We start from the raw sequence: 18,307 nt of genomic DNA on the forward strand, positions 1-18,307 counted from the left end.
TCCAGATGTTTGAAAAGCTTGCTCTCCACCTCCGATCACATCTCGGCACAAATGTCACTGGTTCACAGAGGTCTCTGTGGAGCACTTCATTTAAGAGGCCCATTCTGGCACTCTATCCCCTTATCTGCCTCACTGTTTTCAAAACACTCATCGCTGTCAGATACACTTTCCTGTATTTTTTTTTTTTTGATCTCCCGCAACTAGATTTCAGCTTCATGAAGGCAGCAATTGAGGCTTTTTGTTCATAACTGTATTTATTTCCTATGCCTGGGACAGGTTTGCATCTTTTAAAATGAGGCTGAACATCTTTTCATTTTGTTTAGAGTCTTCTGAATTTCCTTATCATGAACTGTGTTCCTATTCTTTGCAAAGAAAACAAACACTGGGGTTGTTGGCCTTTAGCTTACTGATATTTGGAGTTTCTTACACGTTGGGGATATTAGCCCTTTCTGGTATATAATGTTAACAATTTTCACAGGTTTTCATTTTTTTGATACTTTGCTTGTGACAGTTCTGCCACTAAAATTCTTTTCATGCAGACTAATATACCACGGCTGCTGGCTTAATGTCATGTTAAAGCTTCTGTGTTTGTGCTGTTCCCTTGCCTGCACCTCCAGTCTCATTGCTGCTCTTTATCATAGCTGCTACTACTGTGGGTCATGACTGGATGGCACCCTGTGACACCCTGAGGGTCTCCCACATGCCCACCTCCCACCTCCACCTGGAGCCCCCTGAGGACAGGGAAGTGAAGTCCCCGGCTTCCGTCAGACTGACAGTAAGGACCTAATAAATGTCTGGGAATGAATGAATGAACAAATAAGTGCAGCATTCAATGTTAAATTCAATTCAAACTATATTTACTGAGTGCTAGCTTTGTGCCATGCTATGAGTAAACCAAGATCCCTGCCCTTAAGGAACTGACATTCTATTTGGAAGTAGACGCTTGCTAAGCAACAGATGTAGGTCAACTATAGGGCAGGTTACAAGGTAACAACTGCTCTAGAAAAAGACAAAGTAGAACAGGGTGAGGGGATCAGGTGTGCCAGGGATGCTTCTAAGCTTCGATACTGAACCTCCAGTTCTGAATTATCTACATTTATAAAAGCCTAAGCAACCGTTAGAACCAAACGACCGGAACGACTGATTGCTATGGTGTGCACTGACTACCAGGGGACAGACGCTCAATGCAAGAGCTGCCCTCTGGTGGTCAGTGAATTTCCACAGCCAACCTCCTGTGGCCAGCGGCCAGCCAACCTCCCCCGATCTCTCCCTGGGCTGACTAATCTCCTCTGGTCCCTCCCCCCAGGTTGGCCCGGCCCTAATCGGCCCCAAGTGGGGGCAGGCAACCTGGCCAATCTCCCGTGGTCCCTCCCCACGATCTGGCCCCGCCGATCTGGCCAAGCTGAGGGACCCACCTATGCACGAATTTGTGCACCGGGCTTCTAGTAGACTCGTAATCATATCCCAGGATTTTCTATATTTCCCCAACCCTTTCCTCCTTGGAGAACTCATCCAATCAAGTGAGTCTTCATTTGGACGACACCAATTCTATATCTATAGGCCTGAATCCATTCCAGGCTTCATTGTAGTTGCCTCAACAACTTATTACCTATTTCCGTTTGACTACCTGCTATGTTCTGAATGTTTGTGTGCCCTCCCCACCCCCTCCAATTCATATGTTACAATCCTAATGCTGAATGTGATGGTATCAGGAGGTGGGGCTTTGGGAGGGTGCTTAGGTCGAGGGTGGTGCCCTCATGAATGGGCTTAGTATTCTTGTGAAGGGAGCCCAGAGAGCTCCCTAGCACCTTCCACCAAGGAGGACACAGTGATATGGTGCCAACTATGAACTAGGAAGTGGACCCTCACAAGCCACAACATAAATCTCCTGGCACCATGATCTTGGACTTCCCAGCCTCCAGACTTGTGATAAATAAATTTCTGTTATTTATAAGCTATCCAGTCTACAGTATTTTGTTATGGCAGCTAGCATGGACTAAGACACCATCCTCCTGTGATCTCATACTCACCACACCTAAATCAGACCTTCATAATCACCTTCTTCCTATTCTAGAATTTCAGCCATCCACGTCCCATTTCTGGGAGAAGTATTTGAATAGGGAGGGTAAAGGAGAGAGAGGAGTCAATCAGTGAGTTCCCAAGCCTGTCCCTAACTCTTTAGTGGCCCCACTACCAATCAATCACTCAAACGAGGGAACGTCTAAGTCTGAACAGTTACTTGTTCCCTTTGAAGGTAAAGAGGCTCCCAGATGAGCATGAATGAGGGGAGGGCCTGCTGTGCTCCGCCCTCTACAGAGAGGTTCTCACAGCCTGAATGTGCTCATTCAAATGCATACTCCTGAGCCAGACCCCCGAAGATTCCATATTGGGTGATACAAAGAAACTGCATTCCATAAGGAGAAATACTATCAGTATGACAGCCGACTGGGGAATCCTGAAGTAGGATGGGTGATGGGCACAGAAGGTGGTGGGGAGACAGCGTGGGTTTCTGAAGCCCTTTGCTTATTTTGAAGTTTTGCCCTGAGTTGGCCTAGTTGTCACCTTTGTGACCATTCCCTCTAACCTCTCTTATCAGCGATGAAAGTTCCTTTGGGAGAATCCAAAGGGGAAGACATGCTGGCCAGCCTCTGAGACCTCCACGCTTCTGGGCTGCCCATGGCTTCACTAACTGTGTGCTAATTAGAGCACCCAGAGAGGATGTGGTGGTTCGGCACCCATTCCTTAAGAACAGGGAGACGCCGAGGGCTCCAAAGGAGTTTCGGGCACCCGACTTGGTCCTTATGTCTCGCCTTCAGTGGTCACTCTTTTTTTTAAAATATTTTATTGGTTTTTTACAGAGAGGAAGGGAGAAGGATAGAGAGTAAGAAACATCAATGAGAGAGAAACATCGATCAGCTGCCTCCTGCCCACCTCCTACTGGGGATGTGCCCGCAACCAAGGTACATGCCCTTGACTGAAATCGAACCCGGGACCCTTCAGTCCACAGGCCGACGCTCTATTTCAGTGGTCACTCTTCACCTTCAAAGTCAGGCATTAACTTTTCTCCTTGAAACTCATGTTCCTGGGCTGTAATTTATGTATCCTGTGCCGCTGTATGGGCTCACTTCTTTAAGCTGGCAATCTTTTTAAGTAGCTGATGAAGCCATTTCAAAATTAGACCATCAATCTCAGATCACTGTGTTTTAGAGCCAATGGGGCCCAGCAGGGAATCACAGTCCCATGTCACTTGGAAGGAGGAAAATCAGGCAAGAGAGGAGTCAAATGACTAACCTAGTATCGTACAGCACGACATGAACGGTACAGAAGGCACAAGAACATGGGAAAAACCTCCTCAGTCTGTAAAATGGAGCTGAGAAACATCCCGCCATAAATGAAAACAAAAGTTATAGGCTCCCAGGTCTCCTTTTGTGAACATTTTCAAACAGAACACTGGTGAAGTGCTCTTAGAACAAATTTTCCGGATGATTTATGTTTACTCTGTCGGGCAAGATAATGATGTGAGCAAACCAAAGTGATAGATGGTGACAGGTTGCTTATCTGTAACCCCCGCTCCTAAAAACACACTGAGATCCAAGGAGTTTGCAAAATAAAAAAGGTCTCTGAGCAATCAAATCCCAGGCACGTAGGTCTGCCCAACAGCCTGCTGCTTCTCCCCAGAGGGGAGTGCGTCAGGCTCTCATCTGCTTTTAGGTAAAATAAATCCATCAAGCCTGGTCACAGGGGAGATGCCAACTGCTCCGAAGACTAGAAGCAGTAAATTAGAAGGAAAAAAACCAGTGGAGTACAACAGTCAGATATGCAGTACCAATTAGCAGTAGGAAGTGAAATTTGAATAAAATGAAATTTAACTATTAATTCTGGATATGGACTCTGAACAGACAGAGCAAGGCCATTCATAGGCTCTGCAGGTTAAGGGTATCCCAAAATGTAAAGGCTCTCGGGGAAACAGCCAAATAATAATAATAATAATAATAATAATAATAAATAATAATAGATGCCCCTCAAAATGACCCAGAGTCACTGAAAACTCAAATTAGTTTTGGCAAAGCAAATTTTTTTAAAAAATATATTTTATTGATTTTTTACAGAGAGAAAGGGAGAGAGATAGAGAGTTAGAAACATCGATGAGAGAGAAACATCGATGAGAGAGAAACATCGATCAGCTGCCTCCTGCACATCTCCCACTGAGGATGTGCCCGCAACCCAGGTACATGCCCTTGACCGGAATCGAACCTGGGACCTTTCAGTCCGCAGGCCGACGCTCTATCCACTGAGCCAAACCGGTTTCGGAGGAAGTGAACTTAAGAAAGCAGGGATGTATGCAATCCATTACAGAAAAGTTCTCATTAAACTGATTAAAATGGAGGGTAATGAAAGCTTTCATTATTGGAAAGTTGCCTTATATCCCACTTTCCTCCGTAATGATGCAACCCTGCCACGCGTGAGACTGACTGCCTTAGAACTTCTAAAAAGAAGCTTCTATTTAAGTGGGCCGGGGGAGGGGGAAGCTGGGTTTTCTTTCATTTGACCTTGACCTTCCCTCCGTCATTTGTGAAAGAATGAGAACCAATTCTCTGGCCAGAGGAGGAACCAGGCTCTCGCCCACTCAGGCACATGGGCACATTGACATCCCTCCCGGCACTGAGCCTGCCCACAAAGCTGGCAAGTCCAGCAGGGGTCCTGGGCGGTAACCTCACCTAACACCCAACTGTCCCCTAGCCCTGCGAGTACGGCCCGGGTCTCCTCTGGGACATCCTTAGGGATTCCTGTGGCAGCTTCTGTTTCCTAATTCCTTCCATCCTTTTACAAATTTAGTTTTTTAATTTTTATCAGAATTCTGCATGCACATCGTTTAAAGAGCCAAATAACTGTCCCCGTTCCCCATCTCCAGGAGCAGTTACATTCAATCCCTTTGGCTGCGTTTTGTTTCCTTCTTTAGTCTACATTTCAAGGTAACACGCTTATATTGTTTAGCTTTCTTTTCAAGTGTCACCCATTAAACTCCCGCATGAAGGATGAGAACTTTGCTATTTTTAAACTACCTACTGGCAGGACACAGGCAGTCTCTCAGAGTCTCATTACTTCTTAACCTGGCCCTGGGACAGCTCCTATACCCCTGCCTTTACCCTCAGAGGTACCTGGTGCCACCGAGTTCTGGGCTGTTGGGGGTGGTCTGCAGTGCGACTCACATCCCTGGTCAAATCCCAGCCCCCCAGTGTGAGTTAGAGAGAGAGAGAAAGAGAGAGAGAGAGAGGGAGGCAGGGAGGGGGTGGGGGGACTAGAAAGTGGAAAAGATTTTTCTCCTGAGAATCTGGCTAATCTTACATAAACTTTTGAAAAAAAGAACATTTCTGATGCTTCTCCCGCTGCAGCTTCCTGATCCGCTGCCTGCACACGCTCCTTACTAGTCGCCTGCTTTGCTATTCCTTGGAAGAACAGGCATTTGTTGGGTGTAGAGTGAGTGAGGAGTGTATTTGACTGTGCTCGTTAATTTGTGCACACTCACTCTGGCATAGCCATGCCACTTACTACTCATCTGTCTCACTGATGCGGTGGCCCAGACCCACTCACCCCGCATCACCCTCGTCCCATCTAACTAGTCCCTTTACTTGCACCACTGACCTCTGGCTGAACAAGGGTTCCTTCCCACACTCTTGTCCTGTTCTAGTTCCCTCGGTTACCTCCTCAGCCTGAGGCTGTATTCTAGGGCAGCAAGTACTTCCTTGTCCACTTTCTCAAAGGAAAGCACTCCTCCCGTCCTTGGAATCCTTCTGAAGGTCACAGCTCTCTGCATTACCTGAGAGGCGGGTCCTTCCCTCCTCCTAAGGCAGTGAGGGTGAACCTATGACACGCATGTCAGAGGTGACACTCGAACTCATTTTTTTGGTTGATTTTTCTTTGTTAAATGGCATTTAAATATATAAAATAAATATCAAAAATATGTCTTTTTTTTAACTATGGTTGCAAATATCAAAAAATTTCAGTATGTGACACGGCACCAGAGTTAAGTTAGGGTTTTTCAAAATGCTGACACGCCGAGCTCAAAAGGTTCGCCATCACTGTCCTAAGGTCATGACTGTACTTGATGCCTGCCTCCTCGCTTTCTCCATCCTTCATGCCATCTCATCTTTTAATGCAGCGGTTCTCAACCTGTGGGTCACGACCCCTTTCGCGGTCGAACGACCCTTTCACAGGGGTCGCCGAAGACCATCCTGCATATCAGATATTTACATTACGATTCATAACAGTAGCAACATTACAGTTATGAAGTAGCAACGAAAATAATTTTATGGTTGGGTCACAACATGAGGAACTGTATTTAAAGGGCCAGAAGGTTGAGAACCACTGTTGTATGTCTTCCTCTTCACTGCTTCACTGGATCTTTCCTATCCTGGGAACACGGTTCTCTTATTAAGATTTCCCTTGTGCCCTCTGACCCTCTGCGCTGCCATATTCTCATTCTCTTCTTAAGAGGGAGAGCGAAAGAGGCTTCCCCAACTGCCCACCGCCTGGTGGTCCCCTCTGTCCTCCCTGCAGTCTGTCCCGTTGGCTGTCTGCCAGCGGGGAAGGTCCTAGCCTGCCTGGGCCGGAGATCTCTCCTTTACCTTCCTCTCCTGCCTCACTCCCTCTTCCCAGTAACAACATCAGCACACACATTTCTGTCTCCAAAAAAATCAACTGCATAGTCCAGAGTCTGAATCTGTCCAAACCGGACACACTTTTTAACAGCAGACCTCTTTATTTTTACTTGTTTAAATGACGGTTAATCTAGTAAGAATGTAAATTACTGTTTAGAAGTTTGAAATGCTTCTAAAATACTCCTCTCTTACAGCATTTTGGTGACCCATATCCTCATTTTGTCATTGCAAGATTAAAGTTATGCAAACAGAACAGCAATTACTTATCAAAAGTAAAATCTTATGCAAATGTTTTAAGCCCAATTCAAATGAGCAATTCTTCATATGACTAATAACAATATGCCCTATGATAACTGTAAATATGAGAAACAAGAGATCAAGGGCCTCTAAAATAAGCACTGGGGTGGTAGAAGGGCTGTGTAGGCGGTCAGTGGTAACTATGAAACCACAAGACCAAGATGTGATACGTGTACACAACGGAACCTTACTTAGCCGTAAGAAAAGATCAAATACCGTCATTTGCGACAATGTGGATGCAAAAAAGCTTAGAACCATAAGATTTCACTCATATATGGGATATAAAACTGAAACTCATAGGCACAGACAACAGTATGGTGGTTACCAGAGGGAAGGGGGCGAGGGGATAGTAAAGGGAAAAGGGCCAAATATATGATGACGAAGATGAATTGCCTTTGGGTGGTGGGAACACAATGAAATATGAAGATGATGTATCTTAGAATTGTACTCTTAAAACCGATATAATCTTATTAACCAACTAGAGGCCCAGTGCATGAAATTCATGGGGGGGGGTCCCCTCAGCCCAGCCTGCACCCTCTCCAATCTGGGACCCCTCGGGGGGATGTCCCAGGGATGGGGCCTAAACTGGCAATATGGACATCCCTCTCACAATCTGGGACCACTGGCTCCTAACTGCTCACCTGCCTGCCTGCCTGATCACCCCTAACTGCCTCTCCTTGCAAGCCTGATCACCCTAACCCCCAATTGCCCCCCTGCCAGCCTGGTCGCCCACTGCCCTCCCTGCTGGCCTGGTCACCACCAACTGCCCCCGCCCCCGCCAGCCTGGTCACCCCTCACAGCTTCCCCACTGGCCTGATCGCTCCACGCAGCCTGCTGTTCCATCATCTGGTCGTCCCTCACTAACTCCCCGACCAGCCTGGTTGCCCCATGCAGCCTCCTGTTCAGTCATTTGATTGTCTCTCACTAACTCCCCTGCTGGCCTGGTCGCCCCACGCAGCCTGCTGTTCAGTCGTTTGGTCATCCCTCACTAACCCTCCTGGCGGCCTTGTCACCCCATGCAGCCTGCTATTCGGTCGTCTGTTTGGTTGTGACGGCCCCTGGCTTTTTATATATTAGGAAGAATGTCACCCCAATAAATTTAATTAGAAAATAAAATAAAAGAATCATATATGCTTCTAAAAATCTTTAAACCCAGAGCAACACAAATCATTACACACTGGCGATTCTCTGCCTTTCCCACCCAGAAAAAAATCCTTCATAGACAATACTTCAGTTTTTTAAATACAAGCAAATATATCCCTTACTGAAATCAAATAGGACAACGCAAAGCTGCATTATGTTATAAATTATTAAACTTCATACACCAATGAAGTTGCAAAGAACTGATAAATTGTTAAATAAAGTTATTTTTTCTGATAAATGTATTTTCAAATTCTAATAGTCCACACTTCTCATAGCAATACATGCATTTAATAGAATTGAATACTTAGTAAAAGTCAAATCACAGTCAGTTAATATTGGAACGGAATGTGAGAACAGATGTCCTGGGTAAAATCCGGAGGGTAACTCAGTATGCAAACCTGGTGCCATAGGAGGCTACTATCCTATCTGGAGGGTGGAATACGTAAGCAGACTACACAATAACTGAAGAAGCTCTATCGGCTGAACAAAACCCTGTATTCACGTGTGAAGGGCGGGATAGAAGGGTTAGGTAACATAATCCCGGAAACACGAAGGTCTCCTGGAAGACTGTTGAGACAAAAAGAAGCAAAGCACCGACTGGCAGAGAGGAGGGAGAAGTCCTACCAGAAGGACGGCTTGGGAAAATCCAACTACATAGAAACACACAGGGATGGAGAAGGGGTGGCAGCCCAAAGGCCAGCTGATGGCACCATCACTTCCTTTCTTCCTCTCTGCTCCCACAGCCTCCCAATCAGCTCTGCCCACGAAAATGCTCTGCCCACAGCCGATGATCATCACCTTACAGCTCACTCTCCCCCGCCCATGCTGACAGACAGACAAAAACCAAAGGCTCCCACAGCCTCACAAACCGAGCTCAGGCTCCGAGGAAACACAGTAAGTTCTCACCACATTCAATTGTGTGTGACTACTTTCATCCTGTCCAACTGGAAGGTTCTCGAAGGCAGAAACGAATCTTGTTTATTTTTTGATAAGTAAATGCTTTTACAAGTACCTTGTGCATAGAAGTTCAAAACATATTTATCAAATGAGCAGATGATGTAGTTCATGAATTTTCTATAACATTGTCAAGATGGGTGGGTAGATGACCTTGTGTGGAAGTCAGAAGTTTAGATTTGATACAACAGACTCTCCAGCAAGCTTCTAGAAGTTCTGTATAGGGGAGTGGAATGATAAAAATACTGTTTGAAGTAACTTCAGTTGTGGCTGTAGGGAATATTACCCCAGAAGTAGAAAGATCATTTTGCTAATAATGTTTTGCTACAAAAAGAGTAAAACGAGATGAGATTTTTGTCTGTTCATTAGTCACTAATGTGTATATTCCTTCAATAAACACCACAAAAGAAAAATCTCTCTTTAATGTATTTTAAATGAGTTCATTCTGATATGAGAGACTTTTTTTTCCAGGCCAGGTAATAGTTATATTTCTTGATTTTAAAGAATAGCAACCAAAAACCTTAGCAATTAAGGACAGATATTCTTATTTATGAATTATAAATATTCTCCATATTAGAATCTTCCAAACAAAATTTGAAAATTGAAAGAACTCCATTTTGTCTGTTCTTATTACAGTGCAGAACACTTGATTTTGGGGGGTTTTATCAAAGCTAAAGTTAGATGGTGGTTTATGTGAGTAGAATTTTATAATCTAGCCTAACACTTGGATGTTAAATGAATGAATTCATCAGCATTTGAAAATGTCAGTGCATTAAAAAGTGGTAAGAGGTTGTAACTGGTGCCTATTCTCCTTTCTAAGAACCTGTGCTTCCTCTGGTGGAGCCTCTCCCTCCCTACCATGTGCCAGAGACAGTGGGGATGACAGGAGGGGCTGGCAGCACAGGGTACACAGGCGAAGAGATCAGTGCAGAGGTCCTCAATTTTGGCTGTTCATTAGAAAAATCGGGGAGCTTTGAACAGCTATGACAGCGTAAGCCACACTCCAGGCCAATGTCAATACATTTTAAAAGGCCCTCCCCCTGCTCCACCGGATACTTTGTTATCCAGGCTTGCGAACCAGTGAATCAGAGGCAAAATATATGATGCTACTGATTTTATTTTAAAGAGAAGACAAGCTTTCACTTACCTGCCTTCTGACAGTGCACAATCTTTTCATACACAGCATCTGCATTTTCAAGCAACGCCTTGAGGGACTGCATCATCTGCAAAGGGAACATCCAGACAAGAATTACACCTGACAGCGACACACCAGGCTGCACACGTGCAAGAGGCGCCTCCCCTAACGTCAGGCCCAGGCTCTTTTCTCTGACTTCCCATTACTCAAGTTCAAATGCGTATGTGAAAAATGATAAAATCACACATCACTGTGAAATGGCTTAAGCAACCATTTCAGGTAAGTTTCAGGTATACTAGTAGTGAGGCTTGTACAATACTGAATTTGAAACTGGAGCCAATATTGAACTAAGGTCATTTCAGTGTGAAAAACTACAAATAAATATGTGCATACAGTGTTTTAAATCATATTTTCAGTCATTCATTTCAACAAAATCTTCCACTCTATCTTATAGGCAGTTTCAACACCTACACAACTTACCCTTTGCAGCCCAAACGCCTTCATCTGAAGATCAGTGTAAAACTCATGAGGATCAAAAACAGCTTCTATTTGATGCATCACTAATGATGACATTTTTAATGTTCCTATCAATGACTTTAAATATCCAATCTTTGAACTCTTATTCCAAATTGCATAAACTTGCTTTAGTTTTAAGAGCCAAGCTTGAATAGAAAAGGGGTTGGGGCACAGCTGATCTATCATTTTACTCACCAAAGTATTGGGGAAAGTAATGGTTTTGGCTCTAACATTACTATGGAAACAGGATAGCCAGATTCAGCGCTCTGGCTCAAGCAGGTATAATTATTGATGCTTATCTTAAGGGTAGATTCTAACTTTTTGTACTTAAATGCCCAAATATTTTGCATTATAATATTACTCATCTATATTTCATGGCATTTCTAAATAACAAATACCAATCCATCATTCTTCATTCCTTTAAATTCTGTGTTGTTTTTCTTTATAGTATTTATCACTGGCTGCCACAGTAATTGTTTCATAGAAATGAAATATAGGTTGGATTATTTGTATAACTCAAAGAACACCATATTTTGATTAATTGCACTTATTTAAACTAAAGCATAATCAATATGCCTCTCAAGAAGTGCAGATTCTTCAAGTCAGTCACACAGCATTTATCAACTTCCACTATTCTAAGAGAATTATAGTGAGCACCCAAAGGTTTCATACCGGCAGCCCCTGAGGAGGAACTAGGGACACAGTGACCTACAGGGCATAGACCATCTTCAAGGAGTTCATAGCCCAGTGGTGGGGCTTGCACTTTGGAATTCAGTGCTTTCACAGTCACTCTCCAAGATCTGAGTCATTTCTGTAAATTAAAATAGTCTATTTTACAGCTTGACATACCGAACAGGCAGTGATGAAAATGAATAGTCAAGAGCTCAATTATACTGATATCAAGTCGTTTGGACTATTACATAATTCGCATACTGAAAAGGTTCATATCGTCACTGGTAACCTTTTCCAGCTTTGATGTCAAGCCAAATGAGAGATATAAAGAAGCAAGAACTTATTCAGGCAAGGATGGTGGCTGTCACAGCTCAGTATCAAAGAACTGGCAACTGCGCCTCCTTCATTCGAGTAGAAAAAAATTAAAAAATACATACAAGCGATGAAATGAACCTGGTCATGACACAAATGGGCAGGACAGGAGTGGTAACAGAAGGATGGAAGAAAACCAAGCAGCAGCACTAAGCACAGGCTCAGGCACACAACCTGTGGGGGAAGGTGTTTAAAACAGATTTACACCGGGGGTGGAGCAGGGGCAGAAAAGAGTGCAGATTTACACTCGTTCAAATCCTGGTTCTGCTATTCATGAGCTGTGTCATCTAGGACAAGATATTAAACATCACGGAGCCATAATTTCCTACCTGTAAAGTTGTGAGAATTAAATGAAATGATGCAAGGGACTGGCACAAAGAAGACACCATGACTGGTTAATGTCACAGCTGACTCCTCATTTATCCAGGGGTCTGGTGGAGCATTTTCTGATAGCCTGATTTGAGCTGGATGAGTATGACTTCCTTTCATATGTTCACTGGCAATGCTTCAAACACTCATCACACATTTTAGTTTTACTTAAAAAGCCTGGTTGATGAAGTTCTGAAAATCAACAAAGTGCATTCTTCTTCTTTTTATAATCCTCACCTGAGAGTATTTTTAAATTGATTTTAGAGAGAGAGGAAGAGGGAAGGCAGGGAGAGAGGGAGAGAGAAGTGGGGGTGGGCATTGATTGGCTGCCTCCTGCACTCATTCCAACTGCGGATTGCACCTGAAACTTAGGTATGTGCCCTGATTACATATCAAACCCACAACCTTTTGGTTCATGAGACAATGCTCCAACCAACTGAGCCACCTGGCCAGGGCTGCACTATTATTCTTGAAAGCATCTTCCAGTTTAAATTACTACCAGAGGCTACAAATTATGCACCTTTCAGCTGTAAAATACAGGCAAGGCTTAAGAAATGCACATCTATGTCAAGGGGCCGGGAAGGGAAGTTCACGGCCTCCTGTGCTCTGTAATGCTTGGAGGATCAGGCCTTTGTTCTTGGGACAATCATCTTCTGAGGCCGTGTAAGTGGGACCCTGAGCTAAGGGCCGAGAATAAATAAAGAGCTGCTGGCCCAGGACTATGAGCAAACAATAATCACTATAGCATGAGGCATTGTCACTGCAGCCCACGTGCTGGTGGGTGTGACGGCCATGGAGGGTGGTGGGATATTTAATGGTCGTGTCCTGGCGGCCATGGTGACGTTCCCTTTGTGGCTTGGACTGCAATACAAAAGTTCTTCTCCCAATAACGGGAGTGAAATGCATTTCCTCCTGCCCCGTTCTTACTTATGAGTGATATATAAAATATGAAGGTGTTTAATACACCAGGTGGAGTATGCAAGCATAGTGAAAATCTAGTCCTCTCAGATTTGTGAGTAAACAGCAAAAACCAGCTTAGGAGAAAGTAGGCTAGCAAAACTTAGACCAGGCAGGAAGAAACATCCAGACCTTAGCAAAAATGATTCCCTTTGCCACACCTGTTATTAAATGTTTTCACCACTTCCTTTTGGCGGAGGTAGGCCAATTTTTTTCTTTTTATAACTTTAGGGTATATATTTATAGTTAGGGTGCACGCTTATAATTAAATGAACATATGGCAGTTTGTAGTTCTCGTCCATTGCATGAGTTCATGAATCCTCAACTCTTGCAGTATTTGCATAAGTTCTTCCCAAGTGAAAGAGCCCCTCTAGGTATCCTCACGGGAGCTCTCTGGACTATGAGCTCCTTCCTGCCAATGTGCCAGTGGGTGAAGGGCCCAGCATGCTGAGCGGGCAGGGCCGGGAAGTGGGCTCTCCTGCCTGCCAACCTGCTATGTCTTGCTGCATTCAGCTGACAATATGACTGAATGTAGAGCAGCACACAGCACTGGGGACAGCAGGGGCATGATGGGGTGCCGTTCGATCTCGTGGGGACCAATCTCTGACTGGGTCTGCCTCTTTATAACAAGTTGTGATTACAAATAGTACAAGTGTTGGCTGAGTGAGTCAAAACGAAAGTAATTCAATGCCTCCTCTGCATCAGGTACATACTTGGTGCATCTATTTCACTGAATGCTCACCAAATCCCTGGGAGGTGGGTATGTAGGGTGTTAGTTTGACAGACGTGAACACTGAAGACCTGAGACTTAAGCAACTTTCCCAAGGTCATCTGGCATTAAGGACAAAGGAACTGGAACTAATCAACAATGGAACTGGTATTCCGCTTGACCTCAAAGCCTCTGCTCTTTCCACAGCACCATGATAGATCTCAACGTGAGAGGCAACTGCACCAGAGGAGGAAAAGCACTACAACCAGAAACATGTGGGAAAGAAAACGTAGTAACTTCTGATGGGTACTGTGGACCCTGAGAAAGACGATACCTTCAGAGAAGGGCTCCTGGTAACTAACTGGGCTCAAATGTTGAAGTCAGAGCCTCGCAGCCATTTCTGCACAGGGGCCTCTCACACACACTGCACTGCAGCGAGAAGCCTGCACCAGGCTGCCTGCCTCCTGCACTGAACTGCCTTCCTGCACTGTGTTTCTGCCACCTGAGCCAGCCCTTAAAGGAGTTCCTGGAATCCTATTTCAACCAAGAGGACTAAGACTTTCCCTAGCCAATCTATATATATAAAAGCCTAAGCAACCATCGAAACCGAACAGGCTGTGTGGGGCAACCAGGCCAGCAGGGGGGTGAGGGTTGACCAAACGACTGAGCAGCAGGCTGCATGGGGCAACCAGGCCCGCAGGGGCAGCAGTTGGGGGTGGCCAGGTCTGCAGGGGGAGGGAGTGAGGGGCAACCAGGCCAGCAGGGTAGGAGCCAGAGGTCCCAGATTGTGAGAGGAATGTCCAACTGCCAGTTTAGGTCCCGGATTAGAGAGGGTGTAGGTTGGGCTGAGGTGACCACCCCCCTGCACAAATTTCATGCAGTGGGCCTCTAGTTGTATATAATTAACATCTTCCCCAACCAATCAGAGCACCTCTATTCTGACCAATCAGGAGAGTGTCCTTAGGACCAATCAAACTGGGAGAATTTGGAGTCTTCATTCGAATGAGGGATCAGGGTGGGGACTTTTGTCTATAAGTCAATTCCCCTGGGCTCAAAGAGCTCACTTTCACTTTCCACCAAAGATTGAAGACTGTTTTTCCCCTGCTAGAGTTCAAACAGTGAGTTTGAAACACTGAAGGTGTCTTGCCAGAGAGGGGCCTGGCTCCAAGGCTTCCAAACTGTCATGCTGCTGCACAGCCATGCTGTATCACAGTTGAGCTGTGTGCACTGAATAAAGTTTCCTTCTTTATTGCAACCCCAAATTGGGGATTCCTGTTGGTGGTGAGTTGACACCAATGGCCATAAGTTGACAGTACTATACGGAATGTTAGTGTCATCTCAACTATTGACACTGACCCAGAATTGTTTTTAAATAATATTTCTATGAAGCACTTGGGAAACCATTTTTTAAAAAACTAGAACAATAAACAATTTGCTCTGGCTGGTGTGGCAACCCATTGATGTTTTTCTCTCACATCAATGTTTCCCTCTCTCTCTAAACATCAATGAACACATAAATAAACAATTTACTTGGCTCAATAATTAATTATTATAGCAGATAAATCATTTATATTTAATGTAAAACTACTAGAATAAGCATCTCAGACTAGACAAAAGCAGACATGGGGAAGGACAACAAAAGGTGAGTCAAAGGGGAAACTGCTTTAAGTTATCTTATTTCTTCTGCATATATTACATTAATAAGTCAATACCACGCAAGGCTCATTAGAGTGGTTGGTTTTATCAGCATAATTTGCATAATTGCAAATGGCTTAACTTCAACAGTCCCCTTTAAATGCATAGGTATAACTCTTGGCACCGCAATCAGGCCTCCTGCTGCTTGCCCAGTAACTCACCATGTGGACACTCACACTGCTTATGAAGTACAAGATGCGTTTATATAGCTGTTTCTAATGGAGTTTATATTAGTGTCCAGTTACCCGTACCTCCCAAATTTCTGGAATAACGCATTAGAAAAATAATCTATGGGTTTAACATAGATTTGATCAACTCTAACATAAGATTTTAATATAGGATTCAGATCAAAAGCAGGAAATAAAGGCAAATAAAAATTCCAATTCATATTTTATTAAAGTTGGAAAGAAACCAGCAATGCCTTTTATAAGAATGCTCTGCTTTGAAAATAACTGCCCATGTTAGTGTAAGGCAAACTTTTCTGCTTAGAGATGTTATGAGCAGGACAATTACTATATTAATATATTTCTTATTACTGGCTTTCTATAGACTGAATCTTTACTTTCTGTTTTGAAATTTGCATATCATTTTGGAAAATTCTGTTTTCTGAATAAGCAAGGCCATGGTTTCATGTAAGAACCTTATGTCTGATTTTAGGCTAAATCTCCTTTCATCCCAAGAACACAGATTTTGATAACTACAAAAGTAGTTTGTCAATAATTTTAAGTCCTTGGATGAAAGACATTTAGTAATAGTAATAACATATTCTAAAGTCTCTATTTTCCCCGTTTGACCTTCATTTTCAGATAGAAAATGCCTCTCTCTTAAGACCTCCCTTTTCCTTTCCCCATCGTCACACCTGGATGTTGCTGCTACTCCCGGGCAGCTGTTTCTAAGGAAGCTACAAAGTCTGAGAGGTGCTGAAGCTGTTATAAAAGAGAACAGCTAGATAGCAAAAAGGGCTTGTTCTTGTACACAGATTCTGTGACTGGGTGACACATAACAGGTAAATATCTGCCCCAACTCAAGTACGTGAGCATCATTCTCAAACTTCCCAATGGACTTATAAAAAAGATTTGCCTGGTCCTCACCGAACACCTCCAGAGTGCCAAGTCCTGGGGATGCATGTAGGCCTTGGCTGACAGAGCATGCCCAGGCGGCAGGCTGGCAGGTATGGCCTCAGGTACCACCGAGCTCAGGAAAGACCCTGGTAAGACCAAAGCTGGACCTGCCTCCAGGGCTCCAGGGATGAATAACAAAGCAGCAAATGTGAACCAAGGATGGAGGTCTTTAGAAGATGAACTAATTCAATTCAAAGTATCATTCTACCTCCAGCGAGAATGATCTTTATGGCAGTCTCTAAAGCTCAGTGTCATTGGAGGATTGTCACCCTGATGCTACACAACCTTACAAAGCGAGTTGGTTCACTAATGCTGAGAACAGGACAGAAAATAAAAACAAAATACCCTCAGGAATCTAAGCTTTGCTGCTTTTTTCTGTGTTCCTGAAAGTAACATCTGAGTTAACAACATGACCTTTTTTCTTAACACTTTGCAATAATAATTAGTATGTGAGTGAAGAACTTTAGAATCAAATGCAGAAACACTGGAATTCATAGGGGACATTTTCTCTCACTAAACCCTCTCAAAGCTGAACTACTGGAAGAAAAGCCATTTATAAAGTTATTGATGGAAAATACAACATAGCTTTTAATTCTTGAAAATAACATAAAAATCACATTTGAACTGGGGTGCGAGAGTTATATGGCTGTGGGGGCTCTTTGCCCAGCTGTGTGCTACAATGAAGCCTAGTCCCTCTTCCCCATCAAGGCCGCGGGCACAGTGCTGCATGGGGAAGGGCAGAGCGCTGGCCACCCTCCAGGGCCCAAGGCACGCCCAGTCATTGATAGTTGCGGTCACCATCCCTCCCGCAAGGTCACTATGAAAACACTTTTAAACAACAAACCGTTTCCCAAGTAACCTGTCCTAGTTATCTCACTTCTGCTTCCACATTTTCCACTATATGCAAATTATAGAAAATTATAGAAAAAAACCCCTACATAATGGAAAAATTACAGAAAGAACCCACAGCCCTGCCAGCTTAAGAAGCACTGCGGAATTATTAACAGAAGAGAGGAGCATATTTTATGTGGGTGCTACCCGCTACGGGACCCCACTGCAGCATGATGAGGAGAGGCGGGATGTGAACCAATGTAAAGTATCCTTAAGCTCTCTAGGCATTTCCATTCCCATTGGAGGAAACACGTCCAATTCAATGAACTTACAGTTTTAAGCAGAGATGCTCTGTGTTCAAAGTGGGATTTCAGAAGGAAGAACAGGGTGAGGGAAGAAATGAAGGTGGGACCTGAAAGTGGGAAGGGAGTCCCTGCTCTATGAGAGACATGGGAGGCCGAAGAGGGACTGGGGACGAAAGGGTGGGATGGGGAATGTGGAGGAAGAAAGGGCGACAGGACAGGACTGGGTGGTTTATGTGCTGTGGGCACAGGGAAGAGCCAAAGACACAGAGGGTCAGCTGGACAGATAAGGAAAACTAGAGCTCCCCACCAGCTGTAAAGCATCTCACAGTTTACAAAGTGTCTGGAACACGTTAACTGCTCCAGGCGGTGGAGCTCCCCGACATGATGTGGTTACCATGGGCAGCCTTGAGAAAAGCCGGCAGCAGCAACCAGGGACCCTGTGATGCTTGGTTCCGGCTTTGGAAACTGGGAATTTCTGCCCCGGGGTTGCAGCTGAGATGAAAGGTCTCCATCTCCAAGGGAGGAATTGCAAAAAGAAGTGAGATTTAAATGTCACAGAGGAGCTCCGGAGA

At 44.3% G+C, this 18,307-nt stretch overlaps 1 protein-coding gene across 3 annotated transcripts in view; it reads right to left on the reverse strand.

Moving 5' to 3' along the window:
* The window catches only part of PLCL2 (phospholipase C like 2), a 163,274-nt gene that overhangs the window by 24,659 nt on the left and 120,308 nt on the right, over positions 1-18,307 (reverse strand). For 2 of the 3 annotated variants that reach the window (XM_006770170.1, XM_015568096.1), the window contains exon 4: positions 10,201-10,276. In XM_006770170.1, coding sequence (XP_006770233.1) covers positions 10,201-10,276 — 76 coding nt within the window. Of the gene's footprint in view, positions 1-9,120; positions 9,270-10,200; positions 10,277-18,307 lie in introns of those variants that run through there. The other variant, XM_015568097.1, reaches the window with a different exon arrangement.

Source organism: Myotis davidii, unplaced genomic scaffold (assembly GCF_000327345.1).
Source record: "Myotis davidii unplaced genomic scaffold, ASM32734v1 scaffold962, whole genome shotgun sequence".
Taxonomy (NCBI): domain Eukaryota; kingdom Metazoa; phylum Chordata; class Mammalia; order Chiroptera; family Vespertilionidae; genus Myotis; species Myotis davidii.